General features: G+C 39.8%; 3 protein-coding genes across 7 annotated transcripts in view; all 3 read right to left on the bottom strand.

Moving 5' to 3' along the window:
* Window positions 1-2,945: 2,945 nt before the first annotated feature.
* On the bottom strand, window positions 2,946-13,322 carry pkd2l1 (polycystic kidney disease 2-like 1). Its single transcript, XM_029753240.1, has 15 exons — window positions 12,905-13,322; window positions 12,570-12,683; window positions 11,466-11,593; window positions 10,964-11,217; window positions 10,559-10,783; window positions 7,155-7,383; window positions 6,805-6,975; window positions 6,529-6,710; window positions 6,279-6,399; window positions 6,090-6,188; window positions 5,348-5,469; window positions 5,130-5,247; window positions 4,899-5,029; window positions 3,980-4,127; window positions 2,946-3,713 (listed from the first exon to the last, which is right to left on the bottom strand). Exons 1-15 carry the CDS (start codon window positions 13,185-13,187, stop codon window positions 3,561-3,563), a joined length of 2,478 nt encoding a protein of 825 aa, XP_029609100.1. The 5' UTR covers window positions 13,188-13,322; the 3' UTR covers window positions 2,946-3,560.
* A 2,542-nt stretch (window positions 13,323-15,864) lies between these two features.
* On the bottom strand, window positions 15,865-18,196 carry atoh7 (atonal bHLH transcription factor 7). Its single transcript, XM_029752113.1, has one exon. The coding sequence runs from the start codon at window positions 17,662-17,664 to the stop codon at window positions 17,215-17,217; it is 450 nt and encodes a 149-aa protein (XP_029607973.1). The 5' UTR covers window positions 17,665-18,196; the 3' UTR covers window positions 15,865-17,214.
* A 5,596-nt stretch (window positions 18,197-23,792) lies between these two features.
* The window catches only part of mypn (myopalladin), a 46,386-nt gene continuing 44,855 nt past the window's right edge, over window positions 23,793-25,323 (bottom strand). For all 5 annotated transcript variants that reach the window (XM_029753243.1, XM_029753242.1, XM_029753244.1 and 2 more), the window contains one exon: window positions 23,793-24,862. In XM_029753243.1, coding sequence (XP_029609103.1) covers window positions 24,684-24,862 — 179 coding nt within the window. In that variant the 3' untranslated portion in view covers window positions 23,793-24,683. The remainder of the gene's footprint in view (window positions 24,863-25,323) is intronic.

Here is a 25,323-nt window from a genome sequence, read left to right on the forward strand (position 1 = left end):
GAAGAAACGCTGAAACAAATTCACTGCTTCACTTGCCCGTTATCAGGCAAAAGATGTTTACAGTAGTGGAATCCCAAAATAAAGTGATTAACTAATTTAGCTAGTTGTGCAAGACATTTTATAGTAACGTTTGCTCAATGGCTGTAAGGTACACCATAGGAAGTCAGGTACAGCATAGCTCCTTTAGGTTACCTGTTACAAAATAAGGGTAAAACACCTTTAAAGTAGTTCTGTCCTTGAGCTCTGTCTTTGAGCTTGTTCTTGTCTATTGATGTTCTGTATTATGTCATTCTGTATTATGTTTCATGTTTTGTGTGTAACCGATGTGAAATGGCTAGTTAGTTAGCGGTGGTGCGCGCTAATAGCGTTTCAATCAGTGACATCACTCGCTCTGAGACTTGAAGTAGGGTTTCCCCTTGCGTCGCAAGGGCCGCGGCTTTTGTGGCGCGATGGGTAACGATGCTTGTGGGGTGTCAGTTGTTGATGTGTGCAAGGGTCCCTGGTTCGAGCCCGGGTTGGGGCGAAGAGAGGGACGGAACCTACACTGTTACATGTGGACCCCAGGAAAAGTAGAGATCAGAGATCTCAGAATGGCCAAGCTGCAGAAGCACATGATCGTAAAAGCGAGTAGGAACATTCCCGGAAAAAATAGTTTGGTTGGAAAGGATGGAAAGCACTACGCTACCACCCCCACCCAGCCCAGACTGATTAGCCAGACAACCCCAGGCCCTGCCCACTCGTACCGGGATGCTCTGAGCCTCAGTTAGGCCACAGGATGGACCACAACCAGGTAGCGCTCCAGACAGGTACAAATGGTACAAATGTGATAAGGCCGTTCTCTACCATCAGTACAACCACATTTAGGTAGTGGCCAATTATTTTGCAGAACATTTCAAAGATGTTGATTACCTCCATAGCAGCCAGGTTACAGGTGAAGATGTCTGTTGTCGTTGGTTTAGCCGTGGAAACTGTCGGCCTGGTTCCGAGCCACAGGACCCAGGTATTGAGGGGTAGGAGGAGGAAGTTGGCCAGGTAGAACACAGAACAGCAGCATTCCGGTTCTGGAATCGGACCACTCGTAGACGGGGTGGAGGGGGAGAGAGCTGTTGGTGGTGTTGGAGGGGGAGAGAACGAATACCCTTCCATAAAGAGGTCCTCAATGGGTGTCCATGGACAAGAAAGGAGGTGAAAGAAAGAAAGTGTGTGTGCATGCTTGTGTATCTGTGTCCGTGCCTGCGTGTCTATTATTGTGGCAATCAATGTTATAACTAAACTCTGGAAATTGCACTAACATGAATATAAAATTGGTCTGTCAAACATGCGAAATAATACCATAGATTTGAATTAAATACATTTGAACAAACCTTATACTGTCTCAGTCAAGTGTGAGTGACGGATCGTTCTCTGTAGGTGATTGTGTAGGGTAACCTACCCAAACAGATATACTGATGTTATAGCACACACACACACACAATTATGTCCTTGAAACATTTAATTGAAATATTGTAGAATTCCATTCATTCCTATGGAGGTCTGCTTCTTTTTGGGAGTGCCAATATGGCCGACCGGTGGCGTCAAAGCCTCTCATTGGCCAATACATGGCATCGGCAATCCAGGGTTTATATACATTATTGGCGCACACTGCACTCCAAGAGATCGTAGAAAACACTGGCATATAAAATCAGAAACCAGGTTTCCATCCAACCATTTCATGCGCATGTTATTACTTGACGCACGAAAAAAGTCACGACCGGGTTGATGGAAACCGTTACAGTGTTATAAATGCCGACAGACAATTCGTTCGTTCGACATAGTGGGATGTTTTTGTGTCGGTACATTTTATTATGCGAGAAATGACAGTGGAAACGCCTCTATGTGCAAATATTGGTACAATAACCATCATATCGAAGTAACTTGTGGTCCTCCCACTACGACTCGGGAAAACATGCTGTTTTTTAGGCTACAGATTAAATCGATTATGATGAACTTCATAAGGTGGTGCACTTGATGAGCTTTATACTCATTTAAATATCGAGGGTCTTATTCTGGTGACATGATGATCGATGCTTGGCTGCCATTTGACCATAAAAATAAAATCGCTGTTATCCATAATAATATCATCATAATGTAGGTAGCCTACCTGCACTTCCGCGAGCTGTTGGCTAGAGCGCACGTGGGCACATTTGCTCTATAACGGTTTTTGTGACAAAACCATCAGCAGCGTTGAAAATGTGATGGAAACCCATTGAATTTGTATTTTTCATTCGGTACATAGGAATTTAACCTCAAAAGTTATTTTTTATGTGCACTACATCATCACGCACAGACTTTTATCCACAATAAGTCCGTTTGAAGGAAACATATTTGGTGCCTGTTGTTTTATGCAGATTTCAGAATATTGGCATGAGAATCTGTCACAAATTGGATGGAAACCTAGCTATACATGTAGATACAATATATATATTTTTATAATGCTTCTTTGCTTGACAACTAAGTTATTTATTATTATTATTTAACTTTTTTATTACTATGAAAGGTATCTTTTATGTCATTGGAGGATTTTGCGCCCCACATACATCGATCCCTTCACCTACTGGAATAGTGTTGTACTTCCATTATATTCTTAATGCCGGTAAAATTAGATTTAGCTATTTTAAGTAATTAAGTATTTTGGAATTGAAGAAGGAACAAATATATATTTTCTTTGAAGACTGTGTTAGGCAAGAGAGATGGATTGAGTTGGAAAAAAGAAAAGGAAGTGTAAAGAAAGGAACCATATCAAGTAAAGTTTAATGAATAAATGTAAAGATTTTCATGTATAAACATAAGCATTTATAATGACTTACACTATACATTGTTATAGTGTAATCTGAAAAGTAGTCAAACAGTGGTTGTAAAGTGTTATGATTAGCCCTCATGGGGTAAGAGATTAAGAAGGAAAAGTAATCTTACTATCTGACTTTATTCAGAAACATTGAGAGACACTTTATTGAGTAATTATGTATGTACAACAGATACAATGAGCAACAGCTTTGAATTGAGGCGAGTCTAGATCTTTACAGGAAGTCTATATATATATCTATCTCATTTTTTAAAGAATATTCTAGATTTAAACACATATAAAGTAGTCAAAAGATAAATAGTCTTAGTTGCATGTTCCAAGGGACGCTTGTCAATATTGAAGCACTTAAACTCAATTTGTTCCTGTATATTTAGGAATTATACACATGAAGTCAGGTGCAAGGTGGTGGGAGTACTTATATAGCATAGAATATTGTACATATACATTTAACTTTTGTCTTATACACAAATTCAGAAGATAAAATTGTTTTTAGAAATGGCATCAACAACAAACAAGATTAACACATCAACCACAAAGCCCAGCACAAATGTATGGAGAGTACAATTAATATATAAAGTTCCATGTTACATTATCTTATCCTCTCTCTCTGACTAAAATGGAATACATGTATAGTATATAGCAGAATTTTGAACATGAATTGAAGTGTTAATAACCTGTTAAGCCATTCACCATTGCCTTTAAGTCAGTTAAATATGCTTCACATGTGGCTGTTGGCCATTGTCCAGCCTGTCCCAGGACGATCATAGGGGGCACTTCCTGCAGGAATGGTTGATTTCCAGGGTGCTATCTCAGCCCTTGTCCCTCTTTCCAGATATACCATAACATTCCCATCCGAAGCTGATTTTTCGTTCTGGGGGAAATGTACAGTAAACAAGTGGTCAACTCTTGCAAACTTTATTGAATAAATACCAAAAATGCATGACAGATAACCTGATTGAATACCAAACATGTTCAAGGCAGAAAACGTGATTGATAAGCATGTTCAACACCGAAAACCTGATTGAATACCAAACATGCTCGAGACGGAAAACCTGATCGAATACCCAAGCAGGAAACTTAATTGAATATCAAACATGCTCAAAACAGAAAACTTGGTTCAATCCCAAACATGCTCACATAGTTTTTGGCCGCAATTGGTTTTCCCATTGTCTCCTTCCCATTAGTCCTGTTGCTCTCCTGCAGTTCCAGTTTCTCCGTGACTATATCCATCTTGGTCATGATAGCAGCTACTGAGTGTTCTAGTTGGAGAACCTGTCTGACCAACCTTTGATGGAATAGAGGAAAAATAATTGCCATCAGAGTAGATGGTACACAATGAAAATGGTGTAATGCTGGACATGACGGCATGGATGTGTGGTTTGATATTTACTTCCTCTGATGCACTATAGATACAAAAGTATGTGGACACCCCTTAACATTTGTGGATTTGGCTATTTCAGCCACACTCGTTGCTGACAGGTGTATAAAATCGAGCACACCGCCATGCAATCTCCATAGACAGACATTGGCAGAAGAATGACCTTACTGAAGAGCTCTTGTGGCTGAATGGAAGCAAGACACCGCATCAATGTTCCAACATCTAGTGGAAAACCTTCCCAGGAGAGTGAAGGCTGTTATAGCAGCAAAGAGGTGGGCCAACCCCATATTAATGCCAATGATTTTGAAATTAGATGTTTGACAAGCAGGTGTCCACATTATTCTGGTCATGTAGTGTATTTCTAGTCTCATTTTAAAGAGAATTGTTGTCTGACAACAACAATGCATGTACAGTATACATCTCGACCTCAGTATGTAACCAACTCTTGATGTTTCGTAAGATTATAAAAAGCTTGTGGTTCTCATATGACACAAGTCAATAAGGAGTCGTTCATGGTGCACGTACGTAGATGTTTGTTTGGACATATTTCTTTACAAAGTGTCCATCTTTGTAAATGGTATCAGCTTCCTGCGCTTAGTCTCTCTTGATAGCCTATCTGATTTTTCTCTGGGAGCTGAGATTACCCTGCGTTATACTCGAGGCAAATATTCAACACACCTCTGGAAGTCCTCCTGCTCCACCAGAGTGTTACTTGGCTTGCCATGCTCATCCATATCCACCGTCAATTTCTCCAGAGAGCCATTCCCATAGTTTTTTCCAAGGTTGTTGAGCTTGGCACTAAGAGCATCCTGAGGGTAATGACATGAGAAAATACATGAATGGATTTCTTTTATCATATGAATAGCAGAGGGGTTAGGTTAAATTGCTAGTTTGGCCAAGTCCACTAACCCTCTTCTCCTCCAGCTCCCTCTTCATCCTTTCTTGCTCCTCTTGGTCTAGAATTTGGTTTCCATCATGGTCGAATTTGGAGAAAGCTTCAGATATCTCATGGTCGGCGTGTCCCAACCTGTAGGGTTAAGACAAGAGAGGAGAGTATAGACTAGAATCTGAATGCTATTCATTTATGTCTACGGATTTTTCTTCTGTCCGTGAGGATAGTCACCTACTCTTTGAGAGTTTCTCTAAAGTCTTTGAATTCTAGTTTGTTTGATCCAGATCGTAGTACTTTCTGAACATCGGATATCTTCTCCTTTTTCAAGTTCAATTTCATAAATGTCTTCATGTAGCTCTGAAACACAAAAATGTATGCATGTTATTTTTTTAAATTATATACACTGAGTATAGCGAACGTTCGTAACATTATTGAGTTGCACCCCCCCCCCCCTTTGCCCTCAGAACAGCCTCAATTCGTCGGAGCATGGACTCTGCAAGGTGTCAAAAGCCTTCCATGTTGACTGCAATGTTTTCCACATTTGTGTCAAGTTGGCTGGATGTCCTTTGGGTGGTGGACCATTCTTGATACACACGGGGAACAGTTTAGCGTGAAAAACCCAGCAGCGTTGCAGTTCTTGACAAAAACTGGTGCACCTGGCACTACTACCATACCCCGTTCGAAGGCACTTACATTTTTTGTCTTGCCCATTCACCCTCTGAGTGGCACACATACATAATCCATGTCTCAATTGACTGAAGGCTTAAAAATCCTTCTTTAACCTGTCTCCTCCCCTTCATCGACACTGATTGAAGTGGATTTAACAACAATAAGGGATCATAGCTTTCACCTGGATTCACCTGGCCAGTCTGTCATGGAAAGAGCAGGTGTCCTTAATGTTTTGTATACTCAGTGTATATATTATATTCTGATTTGTATCATATGCCATCGTACATTGGTATAATATATATGTTTACCTGTTTGATGATGTCAGTAATCTGCAGCTCATCCTTCTGGGATGACAGCTCTTCCTTGACCTCAGAATATGTGTCGTTGATGATGGCCAGAAACATGTTCTAGGGAAGAAAATCCATGAAAATAAGATGGCAAAGTGTAGTTTACACTTCGAAAATCTAGTAGAAAGTATTTTGTTCAGTTCAACTTACAAGCAGCACAAAGAAGACAAAGAACACATAGGTGACGAAATAGATTGGCCCCAGGACTCTGTTGGCACGTTCAATGGCATCATAATCAAAATCTCCAAGAATAATCCGGAACTGTGTAAAACTACAGAGAAAAAGGAAAGCAATTTGAGTAATTGATTAATACTGTTTTCAAAATCTGGCCAATTGCTTGCGTGGGTCTTGGATTGTTATTTATTTACAAGAATAATAACTATTTTTGGTGCTCTCTTACATGCACTTGACGAAGGTGCTGAAGGATTTCACCTCCGTACCAAAGAGCAAGTAGCCAAGCTGAGCGTATGCAAAGAACACGATGAAGAACATAATGGCGAATCCCATGATGTCTTTGGCACAGCGGCCCAGAGTAGAAGACAGCTGAGTCATAGTCTTATTGAAACTGATGTACTTAAAAACCTAGAGGTAAGAACAGAAGGAGTCAAGCTTTGGGCACTGCCAACAATTAAATGAAATGCATTAAAGTATTGATACATTCTGAGGAAGAATCTACCTTGATCCAAGCGAAGAACAAGTTCACTGCATTCATGTTGTTGTATTGTGTTTGCCAGAATGCAAGAAATTCAAAGTCTGCATAAATGTCAGGTTGTTCTAAGAGTTTACCAAGTAATTTGTCTACTTTAATGGTGCGAAAAACATTGAAGATGATTGCGACAATGGCAAGCTGTGGAAAAACAGATTAGTGTTAGGTTTAGGTTAGGTTTATCATAACTCATAAATCAGCATCAATCATCCTCCTCAACTATGTAGCTCACCAGCCACCACTGGTTGATATGTAACTGATGCGATTCTTGTATTACTGAGTACTTAGATTGAGAATGATGTTTCAGCCTGTCCTCTCACCAGTATGACAACCACATCCAGAGTGTTCCAGATACTGCTGAAGTAGGAGAACCCGTGGATTCGGAGCTCAAGAATCTCCTCCACAATGTAGTAGAGGATGAACAGGCAGAACACCATCTCACAGCCAATGATGAAGTAGTCCCAGTAGGTGATGTAACGAATCAGCTTCACCGTTCTAATCTGATATGAGGGTATCGCTCCACCAGTGGCCGGAAATTCAACCAATAACCTGCAGAAAAGGAAATCATTTTTAGCCACTGGTCATCTGTGAAAGAATACATGTATAATGTCCATATTAGGACAATCATGGAAGACATCCAAAGTCACCTGACTCAGTCTTAATACGGACACCATATATAGTGCCTATAGAAAGTCTACACCCACTTTGGATTTGTTAACATTTTATTGTGTTATAAAGTGGGTTTAAAATGGATTTAATTGTTGTTTTTGGCAACGATCTACACAAAATACTCTGTAATGTTAAAGTGGAAGAAAAATGTGATTTCTTAAAACGATTAATGAAAAATTAAACACTAATATACCTTGAATAGATAAGTATTCAATCCCCTGAGTCATCACATGTTAGAAACACCTTTGGCAGCGATTACCGCTGTGAGTCTTCTTGGGTAAGTCTCATAAGAGCTTTTCACACCTGTATTTTCACACCTGTATCATGGCTAGACAGCAATTTTCATGTCTTGCCATAGATTTTCAAGCAGATTTAAGTCAAAACGGTAACTTGGCTACTCAGGAACATTGGTAACCAACGCCAGTGTAGATTTGGCTTTATGTTGTAGGTTATTGAAAGGTGAATTTGGTATGGTATTTTATTTTATTAGGATATTTATTTCCTCTCCCAGTGTCTGGTGTCTGGTGTAAAGAAGACTGAAGCAGGTTTTCCTCTAGGATTTTGCTTGTGCTTAGTTCCATCACGTTTCTTTTCATCCTGAAAAACTTCCCAGTCTTTACCGATGTCAAGCATACCCATAGCCATACCACATAGCCTTATTCTGAAATGGATTAAATAAATGTAAAAAATCCTCAACAATCTACACACAATACCCCATAATGACAAAGTGAAAACAGGTTTTTTTAAATACCTTATTCATATAAGGATTCAGACCCTTTGCTATGAGACCCGAGATTGAGCTCAGGTGCATCCTGATCAATGTTTCCATTGATCATCCTTGAGATGTTTCTACAACTTGATTGGAGTCCACCTGTGGTAAATTCAATTGATTGGACATGATTTGGAAAGGCACACAACTATCTTTATAAGGTCCCACAGTTGACAGTGCATGTCAGAGCAAAAACTAAGCCATGAGGTCAAAGGAATTGTCTGTAGAGCTCCGAGACAGGATTGTGTCTCGGCACAGATCTGGGGAAGGGTACCAAAACATTTCTGAAGCATTGAAGGTCCCCAAGAACACAGTGGCCTCCATCATTTTTAAATGGAAGAAGTTTGGAACCACCCAAACTCTTCCAAGAGCTGGCCGCCCGGGGGAGAAGGGCCTTAATCAGGGAGGTGACCAAGAACCCCGATGGTCACTCTGATGGAACTCTAGAGTTCCTCTGTGGAGATGGGAGAACCTTCCAGAAGGACAACCATCTCTGAAGCACTCCACCAATCAGGCCTTTATGGTAGAGTGTCCAGACAGAAGCCACTCCTCAGTAAAAGCCCACTTGGAGGTTGCCAAAAGGCACCTAAAGACTTTCAGACCATGAGAAACAATGGTCTGATGGTCTGATGAAACCAAGATTAAACTATTTTGCCTGAATGCCAAGCGTTACGTCTGGAGGAAACCTGGCACCATCCCTACAGTGTGAAGCATGGTGGTGGCAGCATCATGCTGTGGGGATGTTTTTCAGCTGCAGGGACTGGGATCAAGGCAAAGATGAATGGAGCAAAGTACAGAGAGATCCTTGATGAAAACCTGCTCCAGAGTGCTCAGGACCTCAGATTGGGGTGAACGTTCACCTTCCAACAGGACAACAACCCTAAGCAAACAGCCAAGACAACGCAGGAGTGGCTTCGGGACAAGTCTCTGAATGTCCTTGAGGGGCCCAGCCAGAGCCCAGATTTGGAGAGACCTCCCCATCCAACCTGACAAAGCTTGAGAGGATCTGCAGAGAAGAACGGGAGAAACCTCCCAAATACAGGTGTGCCAAGCTTGTAGTGTCATACCTAAGAAGACTAGATTCTGTAATCACTGCCAAAGGTGCTTATATACTTATATAAATAAGGTATTTCTGTTTTTAAAGTTTTTTAAATTAGCAAATATTTCTATAAACCTAATTTTGCTTTGTCATTATGGGGTATTATGTGTGGATTGATGAGAAAAATATATATTTAATACATTTTTGAATAAGTCTGTAACGTATCAAAATGTGCAAAAAGTAAAGGTGTCTGAATACTTTCCAAAGGTACTGTATGCATGTTTTGGAATATTTTTATTCTGTATATTTGTATTGTTTTCACTCAGTCATTTAGGTCACTACAAGTCACTACAATGTTGTTGATCCATTCTCAGTTTTCTCCTATCCCAGCCATTGAACTCTGTAGCTGTTTTAAAATCACCAATTTACAAGCATTTCGCTACACCCGCAATAACATCTGCTAAACACATGTATGTGACCCATACAATTTGATTTGATTTGACCTCATGGTGACATCCCTGAGCAGTTTCCCTCCTGTCCTGCAGCTCAGTTCAGAAGAATGACTGTATCTGTTATGTGTCTGGGTGGTTTAATACATCATCCACAGCATCAGTATCAACTTGACCATGCTTAAAGAGATATTCAATGTCTGATTTGTTATTGTTACCCATCTACCAATCGCTGCCCTTCTTTATAAGGTTTTCGAAAATGTTCCTGGTCTTTATAGTTGAATGAATCTGTGCTTGAAATTCAGTACTTGACTGTGAGACCACACATACACCATACATATGTTGTTTTTATGGGGTACAGAGGAAGGGATAGTTATTAAAATGATAAATTATGTAAACCCCTATTATTTCACATGGAGTGAGTCATTATAACTTATGTGATTTGTTAAGCCAAATTTTACTTTAGTTTTGCCTAAACAAAGGGGGTGAAAACTTATGCAATTACTATATTTAGTTCTTACATTTTTATTCATTTTCACTTTGACATTATGGAGTATTTTGTGTAGATCAATGACAAAAAAATACAATTAAATGTATTTACATTTACGTTTTAGTCATTTAGCAGACACTGTTATCCAGAGCAACGTACAGTAGTGAGTGGATACATTTCTGCACTTTGTAACACAACAAAATCTGAAAAAAGTTCAAGGAGAGTAGACTTTCTATAGGCAGTATACATGAGAACTTGTGAGAGAGTCTACAGTGCCGTTACTGCGTGAGGTGGTCTGTTCTACCTACCTGATGACACAGAACAGATTGATGTTAGCGTTGTAAGTGGAGAAGTCTATGAACACGGCCCTGGTGCCATGGTCCAACCACAGGTTGTTATTCATCTCCATCAGGATCTCAGCACTCTCCTCCTTGGTCCTGTTCAGGTCCTGGTAGTACCCTCCACCGCTGTACGTGGTCAGCAGACCCCAGTGGGCCGAACCCTTTATCGCTTTCTCATTGTGGTATTGCCAGCTGCAGACATGGAGGAGAGAAGGTATTTTATCATAGGCCTTTCGGATCTACAGTCAAAAGAACCGAAGAACCCTTTTAGGTTCTACATGGCACATTTTTTCCCAATAGTGTATGGTGCCATAGGAGTCAACTACAGCCATGTCAGGACAAACAAGCATCGAAAAGAACATTTGAACTCACGCAGTTCCATTAACAAGGCCAAAGTCCACCTCATCCTCCTTCTTCTCATTATAGACATCAAAGCATCCGGAGATCTCGTTGCGGAAGTCTTTGTGGACCTTACAGGAGTTGTTCATCACCTTGATCTGTCTCATCCTGGGTACCCCCAGCAACATGTTCTCATAGTAGATGAAGGAGTGGTCTCCATTCTGTAGAGACTGGTCGTTGTACCATTTGGTCCAGTAGAGGCCATCCAGCATTGGGCCCTGGGCATACTGTTCAAATAGAGGTAGGTAGGCTACAGCATGAACAGGTTTAGAAGCATTTACGATTTTTGTTGTTGTTTATAACAATGCATGAGTATTTCCTTTAACGTTGTATTATTATTATCTTATGATATCTTGATGTCACTTATGGACTTATGTCACCTTTGTGCTATTAGTGATCAAAGTAATTTTATCAGTACAATTTGATATCAGACAGTTCAATATTTCAGCAGGGTTAGAGCAGGGAGGGTACGTACCGTCCAGAAGTCTGCCATGCTGCTAATGGACTGAAACGTAACTCCGCTGCCACTGGGCGTAAGCACAAACAGGTCTGTCATGACTTTAGTGTAGTAGTAGGTATTGGAGCTGGTCATGCCATATGTCACTGAAAGACAACATATAGCGACATTGTTATATCCAGCCATCGATTCATAATATCAGACTTTGCTCAGAGCTTAGTCAGACCATGTTGTCCTTTCAAAAGTCCAAGATAAGGAAAGTCTGAAACAGACACGCAGGCCAGAGCCTCCCATTCAAGATTTGTCATTTAAGTGAAAATCCCATCACAGAAGTCAAATCACGTCACAGAAGTCAAAGTGGCACCGATTAGAGCAGGTCATTTGTTGAAGAGATGGCACGCTGGGGCGAAGCAAATAGTCGCATCAAACAATGTCAATCCGCTGCAGACAAAGCAACAATGGCTTAAGCCGCATGCTCTTATCAGTGAAAGGCAGGAGCACTCTGCCTGTGTTCCTTTCAGTCGTAATGTCCCGCTGGACAATGCCTTTCAGCCAGAAGGGAGGGGGGAGGGTATTTTATAATAGGGCACTAAAGCAGATTGAAACAGCTGATGATAAATCAACACATTACACGGGTTTCAGTTTGCCAAAGCACAGTGATCATTTAGATGCCGATTACACTCAGATAAGGCATACTTTCTGTCTGTTTCGCCTACTGTCAACCAATCTGCATCATTACTAGATCTATGTACAAGGCACAGATCATACGTTTGCTTTGCTTACCCAAGACCTGGCACACTCTGACACAACAAAAAGGCCATGTCAGACTTTCAAAACAGAACATTATATAGAAAATCATAAAAATGTCAAGTTAAGCCCTGCAACAACATTTATTGTTCCTGAATTGTACCAGAACACTTACTAAGAAACTCAAATAACACAATTACTGTTAGTCATGAAAATGAATTATTGTATGAATTTCCGTTTTTAAGACACATGTACAGTAGCGGCAGACTTGAAATGATCATGTTACTATACAGTCATATCCTTACATTGAAATATGTATTCACTCAATATACATAGCCACGAACAAAAATAAACATGTATTGTTGACATACTTACATAGACATATATCCACGAGGAACACCAAATAGACCAGCAATTCCCTCAGTGTAGTCCTAACAAACAGTTCCCGGTTTTCCGATGTATTCTCAGTCAGTGTAGTGCCCCACAGTCCTACATAAACGAAGAACATCCCATCATTTCAGAGAACTCTGAAATGATATGCTAATTTAAGGCAGTACACATTTCCTTCCATGACATACCAAGGAAGGGAGTATTTCCTGCACAGCTTTAGTCTGTACATAATTTCAACTTGATAACATTACCAGGTAAAATAATTAAAATGAAGCAAATACAAATACAACAACAACAAACTGTGGCGAACCAATTCCTACCTTTAAAAAATGAGCAGCATCCACCGCGTTTTTTCTCGGAACCTGTCTCCAGCGGCTTGACCTCGGTTGGGAAAGGGCTCGGCGTGGTCGGTTTGCACATGCTGTCGAAGGAGCCTTGGGGGTACAGGGGCTGGGGGTTGTAGACAGTGCTGATAGCCCGAGGTATGGGTGGAGGAGAGCCACAGTACCCCTGGTTCACCCAGGAACCCTTCCCCAGGCTGTCCAACTCACACTCCACCTGTCCACTGAGGTGGCTCTCCGACCGGTTGTTGAGGCGCTGCATTGGTGCCTGGTTGGGATCACCTGGCTCTCTACACTCCAGTATGGGATAATATTGCAGTAGGTTCTCAAGCAAGATGATAGTGAGGCAAGACCAGTCTAGCAAGCTTGCTAACCTGTCGGTGAAATCACTTTAAAGGGCCAATGACGTAAGCATGGAAGAGGGAGGAGGTGCTTTCTTGTGCACAATAAACTGCCCAGTTTAACATTGTATACATAAGACACAATGCTCATTCTTCTATTAAAAGGCAGCATATTATGCAGAGTTATTAGAATTGTGCACTGTTCTCATGTTCATTTTCTTCAGCAGTAGGGGTGCTGAGAAAATGTTTGTGATGATTTGTTTGACATGAAAAAAATTGGTCAAATGAAAAATGACATATTTTCCTTAGAAAATGTGAGAGTAATGCTGATATATCACTTTTAATGTTTGCTTCTGCGTAGCTCTCAAGTATTTCCATATTCCATAAGATGTTTTCCAATGTCACAACCTGTTAACCACTCAGTCATTCGCAATGGCAACAAACTCCTGCTAAACAGATTAATTGACTACATGTCAATTACATGATCCATTGACAACTGTTGAACGCTTGTGGCTGAATTCATCAGAATATAGCTGCTGCAGTGTGTCTCTGATCTCCTGCCCGATGACGTATAGTATAATAGGCCCTGGTCACCTCATTAGCATATAGATTTTTGACCAACTGTCAAAAATCATATTAAGTTTGCAAACAATCCACAAAGCTTCTGAATTACGATGACCATCTGTGTAATTTACCTCATCCCACATACACATACTCATTACAACTTAGTGTATGTTGAGGATGAGCACTCGGAGATGAAATAATGAATCAAATCATCTTTGCACTGGCTTGGTTCATTTGCAACGACAAGCTTCCGTGAAAAAAAATAGTTTTATTGTCACATACACCGGATAAGTGCAGTGAAGTGTGTTGTTTTACAGGGTCAACCATAGTAATACTGCGCCCCTCGAGGAAATTAGGGTTAAATGCCCTGCTCAAGGGCACATCTGGAGCAGCAAATAATTAATTGTTAATCAGATTAATTGATTAATTGAGTTTTAATGAAATTATTTTTGAGAATGAATATAGACTAGACATAGCTACACGTATATGCATACCATCAAAGAGTGGGCCATCGACCAAAAAATGTAACAATGGACACAATAAAAAATTTTTTTTAAATGTACATGCATCCTATGACATTTTCACATGCAAATCTTTTGATTTCTATGATATATCTGTAGTGGTCAATGAATGCCATTCCATGAGAGGGAAACATTACTTTTCTAAACATAATCGTAAACTAGTCTCATAACAACGGAAACATAAACAATGGAATAATAGAGCCCACATTTTTGTGTATGGTAAAATAAAAAAATGTACTAATCTCAAACTCTAAGGATACGCTATATTTCAATAGTTGAAATTACTGGAAACATTACAGACTTTGGCTTTGGAGAGACAATCTGCAGCTCAATAACAAAGGGCTACATTCAATCCGGACCGCCGCGTTATAGTGCGATTGAAATGTAGATTTTTTTTTCTCCAATTGAGCCGACATTTGCAGCGTTTACCGTGAATGCAGTCCCCGCTAAGGGGGATTTAAAACACGCTATAGCTCCAATCTTCCGCGGTCGGGAGGGATGGGGTGGAGAAATGTAACCACATTCAATATCATAGACAGAGCTATGTACTGTATGCAAAGACTGACCATCCATTATATCAAAATTATAGTATTATTCATGTTCTGAGGCTATACAGTGTTTGTTTACAATTGCATTGTTTACAAACATCGATGTAAAACAAGCTTATATTTTGGATTCTGATGGGGTGCAACAGTTTAACTAAGCTCAGGAGGCAGTTGTAAGTTATATCCTTCAAGAATCAAGGGGTATATAGCATTCTTTTACAAGTCAAAAAATGCAAGTTGCAATCGGAGATTGCTCCCCCCCCCCCCCTTAAAATGAAATAATTATCGGATAAAATGCTATATGAAGAGATTGGTGGTAGTAACAGATTCTGTGTTAAGAGTCCAGCCATGGAGGTCCGTGCATCAGTGCCCCTGAACAGTCGTATTAGGCACAGCCATTGCTCAACAATAGAGTTTAATATCTCCTCATTGGTTGAGCCTTTGGCAGGATCTGGCACGCAGGCTTCAATAATCAGATGCCGCTTGTACCACGATGGCAACATTTAAACATTTCTAACGATCACTTTTCCATCCCTAATTCTTGGTATTCAAACGAATGCAGGTTTGTTGTGGTCATCCGACCACAACTGTAACGCTGTACAGTTGTGTTAAAGTAATACGGGACTTTTTGTTATTAGTGAATTATTACTGACCTGATTTATGTAATTTATTGGGTGTGAGTCAGAGGTACAGTATAGGCCTACATAACCTCCTTATTCTGGTGTCAAAATATTGCCAGGGCATTTGTGAAATAATAATCCCAATCCCTAGTGGTCCTGATTCAACCATTCTGTTTAGCACTTTGCTCATTTCTGATAATGAAAGATTGGTTGATCAACGACATGACACGCATTATTATTAATGACGATGATGATCGATTGATTAGATTTGACTAATGTTCTTCACTCATTAAAAAAATCTCAACGACATCACTCTCACCTATTCTCTCACATTGTGGGCCCAGAAACGAGGCCTTTTTTATTTGTTCATATGTTGGTCTACCATTGACGTAATCCCGTTTTATCTCAGGGCACAGGAGCTCCGGACAAAAGGACGGCACACTGATCAGGGTGGTGCAGGACCAGACTGACCCGCCATCACTCTCACTTAGAACCTGACACATCAAAAGAAAAGAAATGCTGTAAATTTTTAGGTCCCCTTTGCACCCCCTGTTGTCTGGGGATACAACATAGATGAGAAGGGGCAATTAAGATAGAAAGAGTTTAAATGGCTAAGGTTAATGGATGTTTTGGGTACAGGATGTACATTCACATTTCATTCCCAAAAGATATGTTATCATTGGTTACCATAACAATCAATTTACCTCCAAATTAGATGATAGACAAATACTGGCTCAGTTAAATGGAAATTGACCTTCACCTGTAAAGTGCTCTGCTTTGCTGTCTCCACTCAAACCAAACAGAATGGTTGTTGGATGAGAACCATTGCTTGCTGACTTGGTCAAGGGATCCATGAGACGATCAAATATGTGCAAATGTACAAAAGAACAAAACTTGACACAACTCAAAAGCAATTTCAATAAAATAGCTAGAAACTTTTATTTCAGTAGAAAAACTATTATTAAACAAAGTATAGGTCATCGTTTAGAAAAACTGAAGAGCACAAAAAAAACATGTAGAATTTCCAAAATGCCTACATTTCGTGGCTAGAGAACATTATGTTAACTAGACTCAATGACAAAAAGTTTTACATTTACAAAAATAGATTCAAAATGTATCTTACCAAAGTCTTGAAATGTCACTGTTTTTTTTACACAATAATAATAGGGGCAAATAACTACACTTGTAATCCTATGATTCGCATTCACTATAAATTACACAAAATTATGTCAGGGTCTCATCTGGAAGATTTGATACAAATCAAATCAAATTTGATTTGTCACATGCTTCGTTAAAAACAGGTGTAGACTAACAGTGAAATGCTTGCTTACGGGCCCTTCCCAACAATACACAGAGAGAGAAAATAGAGAAAGCCAAGATGTCTGTGTTTACCAGGGAAGAGTTTACAGAGGAACAAACTCTTTGCAAAATCAATTGCAGTACAGTACACTGAAATGCAATACAAGCTGTCAATTGCTTGGTTAGGGAACAATTTTAGATTAAACGTATGTCTTAACTTAATAATCATAAAATATAAACAAACGTCAATAAATAGATCTTTTTAATAAATTATAAATAAAAGTAATACAAATCTATTTACTGACTCCTGGGTTGGAGAAAACGTCTGCATCATTAAAACAAGTACAGATTGTCGTTCACCTCAAACCACATGACTAGTTTTTCAGTTTTCCATCCAGTCTATGTAGGAACTTGGAGGCCGTCGTACTGGTAGGGAAAGGACGAATGCATGTACTCGTGTTCAACCGGAGAGCTGTACCTGATAGTACTGAAGCACTGATAGTTCTCTGGCTGCACACAGTCAAACTGCAAGTCCAGCCACTGTCTGTGGGGGGCTTTGCGCTTCTGGGCGTCCGTCAGGATCCGGCTGAGGGCCATGATGTAGCTGAGGGCCATCTGCAGAGTCTCGTACTTGGACAGTTGCTTATCCTGGCCCCACTGGGGGACCACTTTACGGAGACGGTCAAAGGCTGTGTTCAGCCCCTGCATCCTCTTCCTCTCACGGGCGTTGGCTGCCATCCTCCGCCGTGTGGAACCATCATGCTTCTCTGGCGATCCAGACTTGGAATCCAGACTCTCAGATTCGGATCCAGAGTCGGATCCAGTGCAACTGGGCTGGCGGGACACCATGGTTTTGGTCACAATTCCACTAATCAGTTCACAAGTTTTCTCCTGGTTCCGTCTACTGTATGTTACCAAAATCTCCCAAAATTTGGCGATGAGTCAACCAAGTCAAGTGGTGTGTTAACTAACCGCCAGACTGTTTTAAGACGTTTTCAAATTTTGCAAAGTTCCTCCTTGTAGCTGTCCAAAAGGGTCTGATGTCGTGGTAGCTGTCCAAAGTCCTTTTCTAATAAAGCTGTATATCGATAAAGCTGTATGTCAAGTGAACCATTTGAAGTTAATCCAGATTGTTGGTCCTCTGCTAAGCCTAAACAGCAAAACAGCTTCTGTGTCTCTGGTCTTGGAGAGACTGAGGAACAAGCTTTTATATGACTGAGGAGATGAACAGGTGGCAGCAGGTGGAGTCCCATCCCATCCCTCATAACCCCCATCTATCCCCAATATTGCTTTCACCCCCTCCCCAATATTGCCCTCCCCCCATCCTCAATATTGTTTGCTGGGATAGACACCAACGCAGACACACAAACACACCCACACCCACTCACAAAAACGCAAACAAATCCCTAATGAAATTTCAATTAAGTCAGCCTGTTCTATATGGTCACGGCTTCACTCTGAGCCATCATGGCTTTACTAACAGCCATGCGTTGCAAACACAGAAATCTACCATCTGGCAAGGAAACCTATAGAGCTGATTATCTTGGTTGAAATTCCAACTACTGTAAAGACAGTGACATAAAAGGAAAATCTCTAAGTAACAATTTAAAGTCTTATGTTCACTTGAATTCAATAGGAAGTCAATATGTTGCAGTCGTACTTTCCATGATCTGTTTTTTGTTTGTTTTTTTACATTAGGCCTTTGTTTGCTGTGTATGGCATATATTGTATTCAATGATTATAAGAGCAGGTTATTTTGTCCTTTAAGTAAAATGAGTCATTGAATTGCACAAGAGCTGAAGGAACAACAGATGTTAAATGTAAAATAGGGGAACTCTTAATTTGAAGTCAATATTATTGACATTTTTTGTAATATAGATTATTGAGGCTTTTATGCAGCGTCTTTAAAATATTAATTTGTCAGATTCCCTTTAGAAAGTTAATTAATTTTCATTGCTAAACATTATTTATTATCATGATTTAAAAAATTATTTGTGTGTGTTTATTGATTATGTATTTGTGATTTGCATTGCATGCCTACATTTAGAAAGAACATCTGGGGATAATATGTCACTATAAATGAGAAACTGTCAACTCCATTGGACCAAAGAGAGAGTTTTATCAAGGAAACACCACTTATTTATTTATTCACTTATCACAGGGTTCGTTCTTGGTCTCATAATGATAATACTGATCATCTCAGCTAATCTGAGTCAGATTATCCCCAGGGAAGTAAGTGTAAGTGTGGCCCCTAACCCTAGGGATTTAAATGGTTTTAAGAGTGACTCCTAGACAACACACTGCTGAGCTGCTCTTTTCACCGGCTGGGATTAATAAAATAAAAAAAGACTTAGAGAAGGACAAAATCATATACACACAAAATATTCTCATATGTTAATGGTCTTGTGAAACGTTTTGTTTTGAATTTGATATTTTTGGTAGAGTTAGGGACGGGACGGGACATACATTACATTAATAAATAAGAAGTATTGTAATGAAACAGCAGGGAGCAGGTCTCGAACCCTCGACCTTCAAGCCCGAAGTCCGGCGCGCTATCGACTGTGCCGCAAAAGCATGCTCAAGCGGCAGAGTCGATTTCCGCGCTTATAAACCCAGGGTCGTTACACTACTCCCTCCTTTCAAAGAGCGCGTCCTCGCGCTAGCTTGCGACTCAACGCCTTACAGGAACGCGCTCACCGGCCAAGCACACGCACTGTCGTGGATGCAAGGTCCGATCACTTCCGACACCAATGTAATGAACAGGCAGGGAGCAGGTCTCGAACCCTCGACCTTCAAGCCCGAAGTCCGGCGCGCTATCGACTGTGCCGCAAAAGCATGCTCGTCCGGCAGAGTCGATTTCCGCGCTTATAAACCCAGGGTCGTTACAGTATATTCATTAATGCTATGGCTTAATATAATGTACTAAAAGAGATTGCTCCAATATTGGGTGGCTATTGCTGGTCTGTTTACCAATGCTGTGTTCTTAATCAAGCACAGTATGTGGTATACATTAGTGTCCTTGTACTTACTGGGGACCATGTGTGAAATAAATAATTGATCTGTCTAGTGGTCCGAGGAAATGAGACTGACAGAATAATTTGTTTAACTGTCTGTCCTTTCCATCTGGTGCAAGTGAGTCCAACAATCAAGGGATGAATCTGACCAGGTCAACAGCCCCTCCCTTTCCATCCAAACGTACTCACAACTAAACACAAACCCACACAGTGCATCCCAACATCCCACGCATAGGCCTACAGCTAGCTTTAAATGCACTCAAATGTTAGACGATCGTCATTTCTGAATGGCATTAACAGATCCGTAGAACATCTGCATAAAATCCTATGAATAACGACTTCAGCAATCCTGGTCAATATTTATTAGCTCTTCTCGTTGTGTTTACTTGTTGAAATAGATCGTGTAACATTAATGCCGTAGAGAGGGATTTATGCGCGAAACTCAAATGCTGTTACGTTTGAGTAAGAAAAACCGGGGCGTAGAAGCATTGTGTGTGAATCATGAATTACTGCTAGATGCCCAAGATGCTGCCTCATGCCTAGGTCATATTGGGTCATGGACACAAGCTCATGCTGTTTGGTCATTTTGAGGATGGACTGGTTTGCTGTGCAATTAGGCATATAATCCCATCAACCAGTTTGGTTCATTGATTACAGATTGATGTAGTTGGCCAGCTGCTGCTTGTCTTGTCTGTGGCCTATGTCTCAGACAGTCTCTGACCTTTCCATTTCTTCCAGGTTGTTTTCCCCACTCATTCGTATGATTGGCTTGTCTGACAAGGACTGGTGGCTAGCTTACCCCCTCTGTCAAAAGCCATATGTCACAGAAGAAGGAGTGACCCGTCCAGATACATGTAGATCTACTTGGAGATTACGGCCTCTGAAGTTTAAGAATAGGGAAAGTGTAAAAACGTCAGTATTAGGGGCCTACAGTATGTTCGGTCAGACTTCGTCAATCTGATTAGATGAAATAATATACTCAAGTATCATTTAGAAATTGTTAAGAGCATGTTAGCACCAAGTTTAAACGAGGCTCCTGACTACCTCTGTAGATGGCCAGGATGATGTGATCACAATCAACTCACAATGCGTCTTTTAATCGTCTACACCTGTCTAAAAATGTGGGCACAATAACAATGTATACAGGATCAGGACGCTTGTTAGCACCAGGTATAAACAGGGCTTCTATCTAAAAACGGCACTTGAAACCACGTGACCATTTACTCGCCTAAACCAACCACTAGAAAGTGTCCCTTCACAGCCAATTCATCATGGACATATCCGCAGCAGAGGGCCTATTACCTGAGTCTCAAACGTCAGGATTCAATCAAAGATAGAAACAGGGTCCATTATAGCCCCGTCCTGATCTTGTCTACATTTTGATTGTGCCCACATTTTCAGAAATGTGTCTACACATGCTCTACACATGTTTTTTTATCCCTCCACTATGTCCGCAATACAGACTATTGTGGGTCCCTCCCTGTATGCAAATTATTTCATAGCAGAATCCGAATGCAGACTGCAGACAAGATCAGGATATGACGGATGTCAAGAACCAGGTATAAACAGGGCTTATGAGGGGCGTGACAAACATTTTGAAATTAGTAATGGTTTGAATAAAAGTACAGTAATTAAATAATGGAGTAGAATAAATCAAATTTTGGTTTGATTAATTCATTATCAAATTATTCATTGTATTATGTTTTTGTCACTTCCACCCCTCATACCACCTTAACACAGTAGGACTATAACAACCATGTAGCGAACCCCAGTATAACATGTTCATTTACCAATCAGCCAACAAGTAGCAGCTGGTCAAATGAGGCTGGGGACTGTAATTAGGTCAAGTAAGGTGAATGTAATTTCATGCCTATTTGAACTTTTTTGCTAGTCTAATTGGTGTGATTAACATTGCTTAATTGGCTTAGCTGAGCATTGTCTCCTGTCTTGAATTGCGTATTGGTCTCAGAAGAAAATACATAAATAACAAGCTGATAAGCCTGAAACAAGATCTCACCTCATATTTGACAATAAACCAAAGGGAAGAGCAGTTGAGACCTAGCATGATATCCAATTAAATTGGATTATTGTATTATAACAGAGGTAAATGTAAATGATATATGTGTTGATTATCATGTTACAAATGTATACTCCATAAAAATGAATCTAGCTGATAATGAATAATATAATCAATAATCCATAATAATAACAATTGTGAATGAGTGGATCGATGTTTGTTTTTTAAAGGTAGGTGGAACAATATATTTTATTTTGCTAGACTCTGATTCTACGTCAAATTTAAATAAATAAAAATGAAAGATATTTCCATAAAATGTTATGCATTCATAATGTGTAAGACACATGTATGTACAAAAATATACATTATATATATTTTTTTGAATAAATATAACTTTATTCTCAGGGGAAAAAACTATTTTACATGGTGCAACTTTACATTTATTGAATATGTGTTCAAACATTTAATCTGTTTTTCAAAAATCACATGTTAGCTACAAGGGTGTGTACAGTTCCATCAAAACTTCAAAACATAATTTCTCCCACACATACATTTCATTCTATCAGTGAATTCTGTTAAAGCACATGTGCCTACCAACAAACAAATATCTTTCCTATCACTAGACCCACTAACATTGAAACACATGAGTATATTTTTCAAAGTACAACTATACTGCTGTATGAACATTATTGCATAAATTGCTGTCAGAATTTCGTTTTTTCATATTATAATAACTTACATATTCAGTTACCTATCTCCGTACAGCAGAAATGGCAGCTCAAATTCCTCACCTTAAAAAGGCATTTCTGTAAAGTAAACATCATGATAGTGTTTGAAATGCAATCCTTGGATAAGGCTCCTGGTGTACTGTAAGCTACTGTAAGCACAACTATCCATTTATGAGGCAGTGAGAAGAAACAGAGCCATTTTCGTAATGCAAAAGCATTGAGCAAAGTGCAAAAATGACCATAAACCCCATTCCAATCTGGCTTCGTTTCAAACTGTGGTATAAAGAGGTGACTATTTATGTATTGTTCGGTTGACTAAACTCTTGTCAAATGATCGCCACCTTATAACACACATTCTTGCAGAAAAGTTTCAAATGTAATCACACTGCAAGTTTATAATGAGGCTTACAGTGGTTTTTTTTGCACTTCGCACAATGCTTTTGCACTACTAAAATGCCATCCTTTGCTTACACTTGCTTTTCCATATGCTATCAGTATGGACTCAAAACACAACAGAACCACAGTGCAAAAGTGTGCATTTACAAATCATGTATTCGATGTGAAATATTGTGTTTTAATTGAACATCAAGGGAAATTCAATCATATTGTCGAACCAACTCTAGATATCAAATGGTAAAGACATATTCATAGTAGAGCTTGCTATATACACTGAGTGTACAAATCATTAACGACACCTTCCTAATATTGAGTTGCAACAGCCTCAATTTGCCGGGGAATGGACTCTACAAGATGTCGAAAGCGTTCCACAGGGATGCTGGCCCATGTTCACCAATGCTTCCCACAGTTGTGTCAAGTTGGCTGGATGTCCTTTGGGTGGTGGATCATTCTTGATACGCACAGGAAACTGTTGAGAGTGGAAAAACCCAGGCACTTAAATATTTTGTCTTGCCCATTCACCCTCGGAATGGCACACACACAATCCATGTCTCAATTGTCTCAAGGCTTAAAAATACTTCTTTAACCTGTCTCCTCCCCTTCATCTACACTGATTGAAGTGAATTTAACAAGTGACAACAATAAGGGATCATATCTTTCACCTGGATTCACCTGGTCATATTCATAGTACTTGCTATATACACTGAGTGTACAAAACATTAAGAACACATTCCTAATATTGAGTAGCACCTCCCCCACTCAATGTATGCATGTGTACAATTTAATTCGTCAGTTTGGCTTTCCTTTAGTGTATTTCTTTGATTTACATTTAATGCACATATATTTTATATAAACATTAAAAAAACTATCTTTATTTGACACAAATATATACGTTTGAAATAAAAACAAACCATACAACAACCATGTCCAAACGAAACAGTCAATTTGCTAAAGATTAAGAACAGGTTGAAAATGTATGATGATGAAATTATGTCATGATCATCAACATTCAACAACCTTCTCAATATATAACTAACTAATCAAAAAGTAGAACAAAATGAACCATAAACAAATCAGACCTATCGAAAGATGACAGTTGACTCGGTGGCCCGTGAAGTAAAACTTGGCAAGTTTGTCTGTTTTGTGTGAATAAGATGAAATGATACAATTCAATAGGAATGGCAGAAAAACAAACAAAGCATTAGGTTGCCAGTTGGAAATCTAACCGTTTTTGTCATTGTCATTTCAATGTATCACATCAAATGTATCACACAAATCAGATGACACAAACTGCTAAGATTATAGTCCTGCTCTTCCATCCCACTGGCCACCACAGATTAGATGAACTAGTAGATTAGTCATTAGCAGGTGTTAGAGCAGACTAAACTCTGGGACCCGGTTTCCCAGACACAAATTAAGCCTAGTCTTGAACTAAAAGCACTTTCAATGGAGATTCTCTGTTGGGCATGCTTTTTAGTCCAGGATTTGGCTGAATCTGTGTCTGGGAAACCAGCCCTATGAGACTCCAGAGAAGAGTAGTTTGTAGGTTCAAAGGGCCAGTAGTGATTAGAGTGGTGGTGGTGGTGGTGGTGGTGGAGTAGGTTGACAAAATTCTCAAACAAAATTCCTAAACTTTTGGAATTTCGGAAAACCCTGTGCATTATGGGAAAGTTTACAGACTTTTACAACATTATGGTGAAGTGCGTCTGCTCCTCACAGCTCCTCACTCTCCAGCTGTGCCTCCACAGGGGAGCTGGAGAACAGGATGGGGCTATTGTCCGTTGTGGGGAAGGCAGATTTGATGTCCAGGCCTTGGCCGGTCAGCACTGCATAGCGACTGCCCTGCCGCGGAGCCTTTTTCATAGGCAGAGGAACATGCTTATGCCACTGGGCTGCAGACAACAGAGACACAGTGCCTTCAGAAAGTATTCATACCCCTTGATTTATTCAAAAAGTTTGTTGTGTTACAGCCTAAATTCAAAATGGATTAAAACAATTTTTTTATCTCACCACAATACCCCATATTGACAAAGCAAAAACATGTTTTTTGAAAATGAAGCACATTTTACTGAAAATGAAATACATAAGTATCTCATTTGTATGTATTCAAACCCCTGAGTAAATACATGTTATAGTCACCTTTGGCAGCAATTACAGCTGTGAGTCTTTCTGGTTAAGTCTAAGAGCTTTGCACACCTGGATTGTACAATATTTGCACATTATTCTTTTAAAAATTCTTCAAGCTCTGCCAAGTTGGTTGTTGATCTCAGCTAGACAGCCATTTTCAAGTCTTGCCATATATTTTCAAGCCGATTTAAGTCAAAACTGTAAGTAGGCCACTCGGGAACATTCA

Source organism: Salmo trutta, chromosome 5 (assembly GCF_901001165.1).
Source record: "Salmo trutta chromosome 5, fSalTru1.1, whole genome shotgun sequence".
NCBI lineage: Eukaryota > Metazoa > Chordata > Actinopteri > Salmoniformes > Salmonidae > Salmo > Salmo trutta.